At 41.0% G+C, this 14,835-nt stretch overlaps 1 protein-coding gene across 1 annotated transcript; it reads right to left on the bottom strand.

Annotated features, from left to right (window-relative positions):
* Window positions 1–4,238: 4,238 nt before the first annotated feature.
* On the bottom strand, window positions 4,239–9,126 carry LOC129822523 (olfactory receptor 4N5-like). Its single transcript, XM_055880833.1, has 2 exons — window positions 8,571–9,126; window positions 4,239–4,312 (listed from the first exon to the last, which is right to left on the bottom strand). The coding sequence occupies exons 1-2, from the start codon at window positions 9,124–9,126 to the stop codon at window positions 4,239–4,241; spliced, it is 630 nt and encodes a 209-aa protein (XP_055736808.1).
* Between the last annotated feature and the right edge of the window lie 5,709 nt (window positions 9,127–14,835).

Below are 14,835 nucleotides of genomic sequence, written 5' to 3'. Positions count from 1 at the left end.
CAATTTATGCAGAAATCCAGGTAATTCTAAATGGTTCACATACTTTTTCTTGCCACTGTATATAACTATATAAATTAGTTGGGCAGACCGCACCACCCTCTGGTGAGCCCTACGGTTGCAGGTGGTGCAGTTGCCATACCAGGCAGGGATACAGCCCGACAGGATGCTCTCAATTGTGCATCTTTAAAAATGTGTGAGGGTCTTAGGGGCCAAGCCAAAGTTCTTCAGCCTCCTGAGGTTGTAGAGGCATTGTTGCGCTTTCTTCACTACACTGTCTGTGTGGGTGGACCATTTGAGATTATCAGTGATCTTTACGCCGAGGAACTTTACGTTTTTCACCTTCTCCACTGTGGTTCCGGTCGATGTGGATGGGGCATGCTCCCTCTGCTGTTTCCTGAAGTCCACAATCAGCTCCTTTGTTTTGTTGACGTTAAGGGAGAGGTTATTTTCTAGGCAGGGCCCTCACCTCCTCCCTATAGGCTGTATCGTCATTGTTGGTAATCAGGCCTGCTACTGTGTTGTCTGCAACCTTGATGATTGAGTTGGAGGCCTGAGTTGACCCGCAGTCATGGGTGAACAGGGAGTACAGGATAGGGCTGATCACGCACCCTTGTGAGGCCCCTGGATCAGCGAAGTGGATGTGTTGTTTCCTACCTTGACCTCCTGGGGGCGGCCAGTCAGGAAGTGCAGGACCCAGTTACACAGAGCGGGGTTCAGACACAGGGCTGCGAGCTTAATGATGAGCATGGAGGGTACTATGGTGTTGAAGGCTGAGCTATTGTCAATAAACAGCATTCTTACATAGGTATTCCTCTTGTCCAGATGGGATATGACAGTGTGCAGTGCGATGGCATCATCTGTGGATCTATTGGTGCGCGTTGCAAATTGAAATGTGTATAGGGTGTCAGGTAAGGTAGAGGTGATATGATCCTTAACTAGCCTCTCAAAGCACTTCATGATGACAGAAGTGGGTGCTACGGAGCGATATTAATTTAGTTCAGTCACCTTCCTTTGGAACAGGAACAATGGTGGACATCTTGAAGCAAGTGGGGACAGCAGACTGGGATAGGGAGAGATTGAATATGTCCGTAAACACTCCAGTCAGCTGGTCTGTGCGTCTGGGCCAGGCAGCATTGAGAGAATTAACACGCTTAAATGTCTTACTCATGTCGGCCATGGAGAATGAGAGCCCACAGTCCTTTGGAGCGGGCCGCGTCAGTGACACTGTGTTATCCTCAAAGCGGGTAAAGAAGGTGGACAGCTTGTCCGAGAGCAAGATGTCGGTATCCGCGATGTGGCTGGTTGTCCCTTTGTAATCCATGATTGTCTGTAGACCCTGCCACATACGTCTTGTGTCTGAGCCATTGAATTGCGACTTTGTCTCTGTACTGACATTGCCTGTTGATTGCTTTACGGAGGGAATAACTACACTGTGTTCAACCATAATCCAAGTCACCTTGCCATGGTTAAATGCGATGGTTCCCGCTTTCAGTTTTGTGCAAATGCTGCCATCTATCCACAGTTTCTGGTTTGGGTAGGTTTTAATAGTCTCAGTGGGAACAAAATGTCCTCAGACACTTCCTGATGAACTCAGTCACCATGTCCGTGTATACATAAAGGTTTTTCTTAGAGGCTACCCGGAACATATCCCAGTCCGCGTAATCAAAACAATCTTGAAGCATGGATTCTGTTTGGTCAGATCAGCGTTGAATAGACCTCAGTATGGTTACTTCCTCTTTGAGTTTCTGCCTATAGGAAGGGATGAGCAAAATGGAATTCTGATCTGATTTCCCGAAGGGAGGGCCTTGTAGGTTGAGGGTTTTAGCAGAGTGAGTTCTACAGTCAATGTGTTGACAGAACTTCCTTAGTGTTTTCCTCAAATTTGCTTTGTTAAAAATCACCTGCTACAATTAATTCAGCATCAGGATATGTGGTTTCCAGTTTGCACAAAGTCCAGTGTAGTTCCTTGAGGGCCGTTGTGGTATTGGCTTGGGGGGGAATATACACGGCTGTGACTATAAGCGAAGAGAATTCTCTTGGGACGTAATATGGTCGGCATTTGATTGTGAGTGTTCTAGGTCGGGTGAACAAAAGGACTTGAGTTTTTGAATGTTATCAAATTCACACCATGAGTGGTTAATCATTAAACATACATCAACACCTTTCTTCTTCCCTGAGAGTTCTTCATTCCTGTCTGTGGGATGTACTGAGAACCCAGCTGGCTGCATGGACGGAGACGGTATATCCAGAGAGAGCCATGATTCCGTTTAACAAAGTAAGTTACAATCCCTGATGTGTCTCTGGAAAGACATCCTCGCCCTGAGCTTGTCTATTTTAACCTCTAACGCCTCACAAACCCGGATCCGGGAGCACCCCCATCACAAAAGCTGACTAGCATAGCCTAGCCTAAAGTTACAGGGATATCATAAAATAAAATGTTCATGAAATCACAAGTCCAAGACACCAAATGAAAGATACAGATCTTGTGATTCAAGCCATCATCTCTGATTTTTAAAATGTTTTACAGGGAAGACACAACATGTAAATCTATTAGCTAACCACGTTAGCAAAAGACACCACTCTCATACTCCATTTTCTTACTGCATCAGTAGCCATCACAAATTCGACCAAATAAAGATATAAATAGCCACTAACCAAGAAACAACCTCATCAGATGACAGTCTAATAACATATGTATTGTATAGCATAGGTTTTGTTGGAAAAATGTGCATATTTCAGGTATAAATCATAGTTTACAATTGCAGCCCCCATCACAACTGTCACTAAAATGACTAGAATAACTACAGAGACCATTGTGTATTAGCTAATTACTCATCATAAAACATTTCTTAAAAATACACAGCGTACAGCAGATGAAAGACACAGATCGTGTGAATATAGCCAATATGTCAGATTTTCTAAGTGTTTTACAGCGAAAACACAATATAGTGTTATCTTAGCTTACTACAATAGTCAGTCACACAGCAGCATTGATTCAAGCAAAAATAGCAATAACGTTATAAACCACCAAACGCTATGAATGTTTTCACTAACCTTCTCAGAATTCTTCAGATGACAGTCCTGTAACATCATATTACACAATCCATATAGGTTTTGTTCGAAAATGTGCATATTTAGCAGCACAAACCGTGGTTATACAATGTGATCAATAGCAACAGGGCATGCATTCTGGCCGGCGCCATCTTGGAAAGGCACCTACTCTTATCGAAAGCTATTCATAAACTTGACTAAAAAAATACAGGTTGGACAGCAATTGAAAGACAAATTAGTTCTTAATGCAATCGCTGAGTTAGATTTTTAAAATTACTCGTTATTAGACATACAGTGTGCGTTACAGCCAGACTAGTGCCGCAATAATGGCGGACAAATACGTTCACATTTTTCCACATAAATACGGAATAACATCATAAATAGCTCTTACTTTTGGACGAGCATCCATCAGAATCTTGGCGAAGTGGTCCTTTGTCCAAAATAATTGTTGCTTGGTTGTAAAAGGTCGTGTTCAAATTCGGAAGTAGCAGCTAACAAGTAGCTATTACAAACAGCATGCCCAAAACGTTATACTCAATACTAAGGAAATTCCAAAAATAGCAATATACTCGCATAAACTGATATAACTCGGTTTAAAATAACTTCGTTATGATGTTTCTAACACCTATAACGAATTAAATTACAGACGGATATATCTAAGGTCAATAACTGAGCGTTCCAAAATGCCATCCTGAGGTCTTGCTTTGCGTAATGGCGAGCGTTGAAAAGATAGGTCCTCTCGCTCCTTGGCCTTTTATAAACTCTGGGAACTACGCAGAAAGTCCATTCCACTTCTCATTGGTTACTGACATCCAGGGGAAGGCGGGTGCAGTTCATGTCGACCCATAGGATACACACAGATCTTTAAACTGATCCGAGAGCAGAGCCTAGTTTTCAGACCTTCGCAGTTCCTGTCATGGATTTTGCTGCAGAGAGAGTTCTGTTTCACCCACAGACATAATTCCAACGGTTTTAGAAACTAGAGAGTGTTTTCTATCCAATAGTAAGAATAATATGCATATTGTACGAGCAAGAATTGAGAACGAGGCCGTTTACATTGGGTACACATTTGTGCTATGTCGAAATGGCACCCCCCTAGTGGCAAGAAGTTTTAATGTCCAGAGACTTAACACTTGTAAGTAATACACTCGGAAGCAGCTGATGGTGCGCAAGCCTCCTGAGTCGGATTACAAATCCACTCCGAATAACTCTTCTCCGCCGGCGGCGTCTTGGGTCAGCCTCTGAGACAAGTTCAATTGCCCTGGGGGGTACGAACAAAGAATCCGATTCAGGAAAGTCATATTCCTGGTCATAATGTTGGTGTCACGATCGTCTTCTTTAGAGAATGTGGACCAAGGCGCAGCATGTTCAAAATAAATCTTCTCTTTATTTTGAAGATGAACACAAAACGAAACACTTATACAAACTATACAAAAACAACAAACATCCGTGAAGCTACAAACGAAAGTGCACACACAAGCTACTTACGTTCAACATAGACAATTCCCCACAAACAGCTAAAGCCTATGGTTGCCTTAAATATGGCTCCCAATCAGAGACAACGATAACCAGCTGTCTCTAATTGAGACCCAATTCAGGCAACCATAGACTTTCCTAGATACCTACACTCAACCATAGACACAGCTAGACTTCTATACTAAACATACACCCAACTACTCTAATAAACCCCCTAAACTTTACAACCACCCTAGACACTGCAAAAACACATACATTCCCCATGTCACACCCTGACCTAACTAAAATAATTAAGAAAACAAAGAATACTAAGGCCAGGGCGTGACAGTTGGTGAGTTACCGCCACTCTGAAATACAAAAGTTATTTCTGGCTGTATGTAATAACACCAATAATGTAAGAAATAACACACAAAAAAATACTGCAAAGTTGCTTAGGCGCTAGAAGCAGATCTGCCATGTTATTTTGTGCTATCTTTATACTATACTATACTTCACAATAACTTTGTGGTAGATCTTATTTTCTCAACGCCGCAGTACCCCATGAAAATAAAGTTACATTTTCAAACTTGGTGAACTTGCATGGCAGGTTAACATTTTACATATAGAATGAAGTCTTTGATCGAGGATCTATCCATTCAAGGCTAGATCACCCAGGGGTGGCTGAATACAATAGATCACCCAGGGGTGGCTGAATACAAGTGAATTACTACAAAATATGTAACTTTAACAAGAAACTCAATGCAGAGAATTGGAAAACCTTTTAATTTTACTTGCACTTGTGTGTGCTAGTCTATTGTTGCAAAGCAAACATTGTTGCAAAACAAACATAGCTATCCCTGCCACTGAAATAAACTAGTTTGAGGTGTCTCTTATTGATCTTTGCACTTCTGTTGAACCCAATACTGCAATAATATATCTCTGTTTAGTAGGCTGTTTTCCATCCTGTTATTTAAGCTACTAGAAAAAATCATAACATTACCACTACATCAGAAAGGGAAGGGCTAACAAAGCTATAATCAATGGTTGGCTAGTCAATCCAACTCAAGATGCAAGGTTTGTCCAATGACAAGTCTAAATCATTTGATTTACTGCCTGAAGCTTTGCATAGCCTAATTTGTGCCATTGCTAAAACAATCATTCATACCATCATAAAACAGTAAAAATACATCATTTTCAACTGTCAGAATATGAATATATAATATATATTTTAAACTTTTATTTAAAAAAAATTAGTGATTAAATTAAATAGAAATTCACAATGTGATATTTCTGTCCAGTATTTCTTGTATCTTGTTTATGCATGTTATATCACTCTAAATGTGTAGCCTACATTCAACCATACTTTCTTCATGCATATTAATCTTATTACATCAAAGTGTTTGTATATCCATTTATTTTGAGATATAACCAAGCCTCCTCAGTGTAAGCACAAAGATGCATTATCACAAGTTATTTAAAAAAATATATAAAAAATTGGGATTTGTGTAAACAAGCATTATTGACATTATTTTTTGACAGAATTAAGAATAAAGCACCCAGTGGGAATAATATATATTGAAAGAGTAGCTTTCCATATTGTTATTCTTCTTTAGAAAATTCTTAACTGCATAAGGAGTCACAAATTTGTTCTATCAATTTCACCCTATAAACTTAATAGTGCACTACTTTGGCTCTGTTCAAAAGTAGTGAACTATACTGGGAATAGGGTGCCATTTGGGATGCCTTCAAGTGTTTTCCTGCTCTGGAAGTCTGCTACAATTACTCTATTCTTGTAATATTTGTAAATCACAGACTATGGCAATAGACAGGGGCGCAACTTTCACTGGGGATGGGGGGGGGGGGGGGGGACGTGAACCCCCACATTCTGGGTGCCTTATGGAATATTGCATGACAAAAGGGGTCTATATTGAAGACATTAAATGTATTTTTGTCAAATATTCACAAATATATATTTTTCATGGTACATGAAACACTGATTCGCGCCTGTCTCAATGAGGAGGCCGCAGGGATGCCACTGTCCAAGAACATGGGGATTGTGGCTCAGACGCACAGGGCACGTCTCTCTCCAGAATGAGCTCTCTCCCACCATGTCATGGGTATTCATTGTTTCATAACTTCATTGTGTGCATTGTTTGCTATGTTTATCAATTACCCATTATAAATATCACTAGTAGTAGCCTACATTTACTGTCAATTCCCATAATTGCTAATCTGCAATGTTTATTTGGTTACAGTCATTTCTTATTATTCATTGAATATATTATTATTACAGTAATTTACCGTTCTCAATGTCCGAGTGGCCATGTGTTTTGCAGAACTCACAACCTATGATCCACTTGTGAGAAACAAGTTTTGGTTTATTCCATTCCATTTACGAGTTTTGTCAATTTATTCATAGTTTTATGTTTGAAACTCTCGTGTCAATGTTGTGTCTTTGCTGTCATTAATGTGTTTGACTGTTATTTTATAAAATCAATTAACTACGTTTCATTATTACCCAATTAAATTAACCATATAAGAATTAATTAAGTAGTAATCTTGGGCACCACGGTAAAAGTTTATTTAACGAGTTACCATTTTCCGAATTCACTCTTAGAGATCTCTTACATCAGTCACAGTCAATTCATTATTTCTTATTTAACTTCAGTCTCATTCTGAACGTCGTTGACTTCAAATATGCACGAACCCTAGCATAAATGATGAATCAACGATATACAAATTGGCTTAATTTATTTATTTACTCACTAACTACATAAACACACAAACAGGATAGCTTACACATTGATTATTAACCCGATATGAAAGCTTGTTACAAAAATGAAAAGGAAGGGGCATGTAAGAAAGAACGGGGGAAGAGACGAAGGACTTCACTATTGTACATACAGCTGATAGCTATGCTCATGGAAATGAACAATGAACAATATTTCCATCTCTCTCCCTTTCCATAACGACTTGGCATGAAAGGGAAAAATGTAATGCTCTGATCCAGTGGAAACATCATAAAATACCTGACCCAGTTGATACAGTGTTAGAGTTCGTTGAAGACAGGTCATGCGTAGCCAATGCAATTTATAGGATATTTTTATTTACCAGGATATTTTTCTGCCTGCAGGCTGCAATATTTTTATGTGTTGGCTTTATGTAGGCATTTTTTACATAGTTGGCAGTGGCAATAAAAGTTAATTTTAGATTTGTGTCATTTTCATTTAGATTCATATTTTAGAATGTAGATTAACCACAGACAATTATTTTGTGATACAAAGTGTTCCACGATATGTGCCTATGAAAATCAAAGCTGTCTCACAGGTTGGTAGAAATGGTAAGATAAATAGGCACATCAGATGTGTCTATATATGGAAAATTACATGTTTTAAAATCTACACAGATTGATTGGTCGAAAGAAAAGACTACGCTTGGTTGACCAAGATTTTTTTGTTGTTGTGTACAGCACTAGTAGAAATGCAGGAAATTAGCATTAGATGCCCCAGAAAAGTAGGGGGGGGGCCTCCCCCCCCTACACTTCTAAAACCAAAGTTGCGCCACTTGCGAAAGGTATCAAGAAATAGGGAGCCATTTTACATTGCACCAGTTTTGGCAGAATTTACCGTTATTTTTGTTGACTTCTGATATGAGGAAGTCTGCCTGTTGTGTAAGATCATGTAACTAACGTTTCATATCAATGATTTTATGTGCATTACACTTTCTAAAAACTGCCCTTCGAATCTGCTGGAGGTTAAGTCCATATATGACAGGGTTTAAGACAGGTGGTATAATAAGGAATTGTACAGCCATTGCGTTACGCATATTTAGAGTAATATTTACAATATTCCACCCTTGCAAAGTATCAAACAGGGTCACTGTGACGGAAATAACCATTGTTATTAAATGTGGCACACATGTCTGTGTGAACTTAATCCTTCCCTTAGCTGACTTTACACAAGTCCTTACAATCTGACAGTAAGAAAATACAATGAAAAGTATCTCTAAAACATGAACCAATATCACAACTTTGTTCAACATCTGATTAATGGTAATGGGTAAACATGCATGTTTCAGTATAGACGGAATGTCACAGAGGATCTTATCAATACGAGATCCACACAAAGGAATTCTGATGGCTAAACTAACTGCTATGAGTATCATAAATAAAGGATAACACCAAGAAAATAAGAGTAACTTTCTAACAGTTAAATATGTCACAATGGTATGGTATAGTAGTGGTCTGCATATTGCCACATACCTGTCGTAAGACATCACTGTTAGAGTAGACATTTCACACATGACAGATGTGTATATTACATAGGCTTGAGTCAAACAGTCACCATAAGATATCACCTGAACATCTGACTGAAGGTCCAGTAAGATCTTGGGGTAGAAACCAGCAGTTCCATACAATCCATTGACACATAAACTACACAGAAAGATATACATGGGCTCATGGAGGCCTTTCACCTGAATGATTGTTAGGATCAGAGTCAGATTCACAGTGATGATGAGAAGGTATGTGATAAGAGACAAGAGAAAATATACTGATTTGTTGTTAAATGTCTCTTGTAAGCCAAAGAGATAAAATAGCTTAACTTGGGTTGAGTTCTCCATAGCTTTTGTTCATTTTCTTCCTCTGGTCAATGCAGCAATTCTTAGTCCTTACAAGGTTTCAGTGTGTATGCAGGTAAATGAATTCAAGTGTGAATCATTTGATTCTGTTTAGGCTCAGACTAAACACAATAGTTTAAACAAAACTAATTCACATCCTCCCTAAAAATCTTATTTCCCAAAATTACCAGTGCATGATCAGACTTCTGAGGTGTGAAATAAAAAAATAAAACTTGTATCCATGAAATGTCTTCTATCTTGACAGAGGAGACTGCTTCAATAACTTGTCCCGTTAGCCTCTAAATATCTTCTTATGGCTGCAGCCCGGCGTCGGTACACTTATGACAACAGCCACTTCAAGTGCAGGGCGCGAAATTCAAAATATATATTTTTTAAAATATTTAACTTTCACACAATAACAAGTCCAATACAGCAAATGAAAGGTACACATCTTGTGAATCCAGCCAACATGTCCCATTTTTAAAATGTTTTACAGCGAAAACAGCACGTATATTTGTTAGCTCACCACCAAATACAAAAAAAGCACAGACATTTTTCACAGCACAGGTATAATGCACAAAGCCAACCTAACTAACCAAGAACCAACCAAACTAACCAACAAACAACTTCATCAGATGACAGTCTTATAACATGTTATTCAATAAATCTGTTTTGTTCGAAAAATTTGCATATTTCAGATATAAATCATAGTTTACATTGCAGCTACAATCAGAAATTGCCCCGAAAGCAGCCATAATAATTACAGACACCAACGTCAAATACCTAATTACTCATCATAAAACATTTCTGAAAAATACATAGTGTACAGCAAATGAAAGACAGGCATCTTGTGATTCCATCCAATATTTCCAATTTATTAAGTGTTTTACAGCAAAAACACAATATGGCGTTTTATTAGCTTACCACAATAGCAAGAAAGACATGCCATTTCCCAGTAGCAAAAGGTTAGCGATCGTAACAAACAAGCAAAAGATATATAATTTTTGACTAACCTTGATATTCTTCATCAGATGACAGTCCTATAACATCAGGTTATACATACACTTATGTTTTGTTCGAAAATGTGCATATTTAGAGCTGAAATCAGTGGTTATACATTCTGCTAACGTAGCTATTTTGTCCCACAATGTCCGGATTTTTTTCTGACACTTTTTCTGACACACATATTCTGACCAAATGACTATTCATAAACATAACAAAAAAATACATGTTGTATAGGAAATGATAGATCCATTAGTTCTTAATGAAATTGCAGTGTTAGAATTCTAAAAAATAACTTCATTACGACATCCACTTCGGTATAGCTAGAGTACCCAAACGTTGGGCGCCGACGACTAGTTCACATGCACGACAGATATATGAAACAGCATCATAAAATGTTTCTTACTTTTGCTGATCTTTCATCAGAATGTTGGACAAGGGGTCCTTTGTCCAGAACAGTCGTTGTTTGGATTTAGAACGGCCACTTTCCCTCTCGATTTAGCAAGCGCACTAGCCAAGTCTGAGCTGTAATTCGAGTCCAGATCCAGTTACACAGTCCATTTCTTCTCTCACTCCTTGTCGACATCTAGTGGAAGACGTATGAAGTGCATCTAAACTAATAAATAACAAGGGATTTAATAGGCAGCCCCTGGAACCAAGCCTCAATTTCAGACTTTCCACTTCCTGTCAGGAAGTTTGCTGCAGAATGAGTTCTGTTTCACTCACAGATATAATTCAAACGGTTTTAGAAACTAGAGAGTGTTTTCTATCCAATAGTAATAAAAATATGCATATTGTACGAGCAAGAATTGAGTATGAGGCCGTTTGAAATGGGCACCTTTTATCTGGCTACTCAATACTGCCCCTGCAGCCCAAACAGGATATACCATAGTGTATGCTCACATGGGATTGGTTGCATTACTGCCTGTTATGGCAACTGCTTGGCCTCCGACCGCAAGGCATTACAGAGGGTAGTGCCTTGCGGTCGGAAGTTATGTGTCGGACGTTATCGATGAGGCATTCAATGACCACAAGGAGATGTTGCATGATCGTCGTTTTCAGATTGTTCTCGGGACTTGTCTAGTTCCCTCTAAGTTACTATGATGTCACTGAGATGCAATTTCTGAGGAACAATTTCTCGCCACTTAAATTTGAGTCATTAGGACATTGTGTGATCAAATCAAATTGTATGAGTCACATGCGCCGAATATAACAGTGAAATGCTTACTTACGAGCCCCAAACCAACAATGTAGTTAAAAAAAAATAAAAGAATAAGAAATAAGAGGCACAAGTAATTAAAGAGCAGAAGTAAAATAACAATAGTGAGACTATATACAGGGGGTACCGGTACAGAGTCAATGTGCGGGGGAACCGGTTAGTCGAGGTAAAGGAGGTAATATGTGCATGTAGGTAGAGTTATTAAAGTGACTATGCATAGATAATAACAGAGTAGCAGCGTAGAGTAGCCATTTGATTAGATGTTCAGGAGTCTTTTGGCTTGGAGGTAGAAGCTGTTTAGAAGCCTCTTGGACCTAGATTTGGTGCTCCGGTACCGCTTGCCATGCGGTAGCAGAGAGAACAGTCTATGACTAGGGTGGCTGGAGTCTGACGATTTTTGGACCTTCCTCTGACATCGCCTGTTATAGATGACAGGAAGCTTGACCCCGGTGATGTACTGGGACGTACGTACTACCCTCTGTAGTGCCTTGCGGTCGGAGGCCAATCAGTTGTCATACCAGGCAGTGATGCAACCAGTGAGGATTCTCTCAATGGTGCAGCTGTAGAACCTTTTGAGGATCTGAGGACGCATGCAAAATCTTTTCAGTCTCCTGAGGGGGAATAGGTTTTGTCGTGCCCTCTTCACTACTGTCTTGGTGTGCTTGGACCATGTTAGTTTGTTGGTGATGTGGACACCAAGGAACTTGAAGCTCTCAACCTGCTCCACTACAGCCCCGTCAATGAGAATGGGGGATTGCTCGGTCCTGCTTTTCCTGTAGTACACAATCATCTCCTTTGTCTTGATCACGTTGAGGGAGAGGTTGATGTTCTGGCACCACCTGGCCAGATCTCTGACCTCCTCCCTATAGGTTGTCTCGTTGTTGTCTGTGATCAGTCCCACCACTGTTGTGTCATCGGTAAACTTGATGGTGTTGGAGTTGTTCCAGGCCGTGCAGTCCTGAGTGAACAGGGAGTACAGGAGTGGACTGAGCACACACTCCTGAAGGGCCCGTGTTGAGGATCAATGTGGCAGATGTGCTATTACCTACCTTTACCACCTGGTGCCGGCCCGTCAGGAAGTCCAGTTTCAGAGGGAGGTGTTTAGTCCCAGGGTCCTTAGCTTTTTGATGAGTTTTGAGGGCAATATGGCTTTGAACTCTGGACTGTAGTCAATGAATAGCATTCTTACATAGGTGTTGCTTTTGTCCAGGTGTTAAAGGGCAGTATGGAGTGCAATAGAGATTGCATCATCTGTCGATCTGTTAGGGCAGTATGCAAATTGCAGTGAATCTAGGGTTTCTGGGATAATGGTGTTGTGAGCCATGACCAGCCTTTCAAAACACTGCTACGGGTCGGTAGTCATTTAGGCAGGTTACTAGTGTTCTACACGTCCCTGCAAACAAAAATAAGTTAGGACATCCCTGGAATGTCACAAAATGGTAATCTAAAGTTGTCAGGACGTGTTGTCATGGGCTGCTTAAGGTTGTCTAGCTCCCGGTTTGTCCCGGGGATGTTTTTGGGATGGTTCCCTGGAGTTCTAGTTCCCGGATTGTCCCAAGGATGTCCCTGAGTATATTTAAGACTTTCTTGGGAAGTTGTCATGGTCCCCTTGAGGTTTTTGCCACGAGATGCTCCCAGGTGTCCATAAACCATTATAAAATCAATGGTATGGTTGTTCAGGTAAGTGGTACGTTGGTCAGCTAAAAATAATTTTCAAATCTTTGACAGGATTACTTGGTACTGACTTTTCATCATGACCCCACCTGGGATTTGAACTTGGGGTATACTGATGTTTCTGCTTTGCCACAAAGTCTGTTGAATTTCAGAAGTCCCCCCTCTGCACATCCATTACCTATAATACATCTCTGTGCAGCAAAACAGTGCCAGCTCCAAAGTAATTTTAGTTATCTGTATAACATATACCCGGAGAGTCAGGAAGCGGATACAGAAGGTGAGTTTAATAATAATATACATGAAAAAAGTACAAAACAGGAGAAGTGTACTGAACGTAACCAAAAATGCCTCACTGCGGTGGCGGTCCACCAGATCCTTCTGACGGCGGGCTGGAGCCTCATGTGAGCGACGTTCCACACCTCTGCTCGCCGGTACCACTCATCGACTGCAGGGGCCGCGGTCTGACTCAGAGTCCTCAGAGCCAAGGCCAGATAATATCCCAGAACACACTGGAAGGAAGTCAACCCGGTGTAGGTGTGACGAAGTGAGTTCTGTGCGTAATCCACCCAGGGAAATAACTGGGGCATCTCACCCTACCTGTCCTGGCAGTGATTCCTCAACAACCTCCCCAGCTCTTGGTTGGTCTTCTCCACCTGCCTGTTAGACTGAGGCCGGTACCTGGATGTGAGGCTTACTGTGGCCCCCAGCTTCTCCATAAAGGCTTTCCAGACCCTCAACATGAATTGGGGACCACAGACAGAAATGATGTCCTCCAGATGGTCATTGAATACATAACGAACATGAGTTGACATAGTGGGCGATGTCCTGTGCCAAGGTGGGCCACCAGTATTTATCGGAGATGGATTAGATGGTGCGGGGTGATACCTGGGTGTCCAGCAGCGAGGGATGTGTTTACCCAGGTCAACAACCGATCTCTCTCCCCTGTGGGGACATAGATGCGCTCTGGAGGGTAGGTGGCAGGAGCAGGTTCCTTCCAGAGCCTGACGGATGTCCACATCTAAGTCCCAAAACACGGGTCCAACGGTACTGGAGGACCGATTGATAGGCTGGAGGACACTCACAGGAACCTCCACTGCCGTGGAACCACGGTAAAGCAGGTGTGGTAAAGCAGGTCGTCTGGCATCCTGGTCCCCGGGCGGTGATTCTCATCTTTGACCAGGAGATGGTAGGGTTATGAAGTTGGAGGCACGGGAGGCTCAGGATGACTGTGTATGGGTGGTGATGAAGTGAAGGCTTTCCTGGTGCTTGCGTCCCACTGTGAGGGTGAGGGGGTACTGTGACATAATTGTGCCGGATCCCAATGGTCACATATCCAGAGCTTGGACAGGAAAAGGAGAGGGGTTATGAATTTAAATTCAGGGAGGAGGCAAGGGCCTGGTCGATAAAGTCCTCTAGAGTTGTAGAGACAACACTTCAGGGACAGCCAGCAGTGAAATGGGAACCAGCAAGAGTTTGGCGGAAAACAATTATTTTATTTTTTCACCTTTATTTAACCAGTTAGGCTAGTTGAGAACAAGTTCTCATTTACAACTGCGACCTGGCCAAGATAAAGCAAAGCAGTGTGACACAGACAACAACACAGAGTTACACATGGAGTAAACAATAAACAAGCCAACAACACAATAAACAAGTCAATGACACAGTAGAACAAAGAAAGTCTATATACAGTGTGGTGTGTGCAAAAGGCATGAGGAGGTAGGCAATAAATAGGCCATAGGAGCGAATAATTACAATTTAGCAGATTAACACTGGAGTGATAAATGAGCAGATGATGATGTGTAGAGATACTGGTGTGC

This window comes from Salvelinus fontinalis, chromosome 24 (assembly GCF_029448725.1).
Source record: "Salvelinus fontinalis isolate EN_2023a chromosome 24, ASM2944872v1, whole genome shotgun sequence".
NCBI lineage: Eukaryota > Metazoa > Chordata > Actinopteri > Salmoniformes > Salmonidae > Salvelinus > Salvelinus fontinalis.
This window is presented reverse-complemented; position numbering and strand designations above follow the sequence as displayed.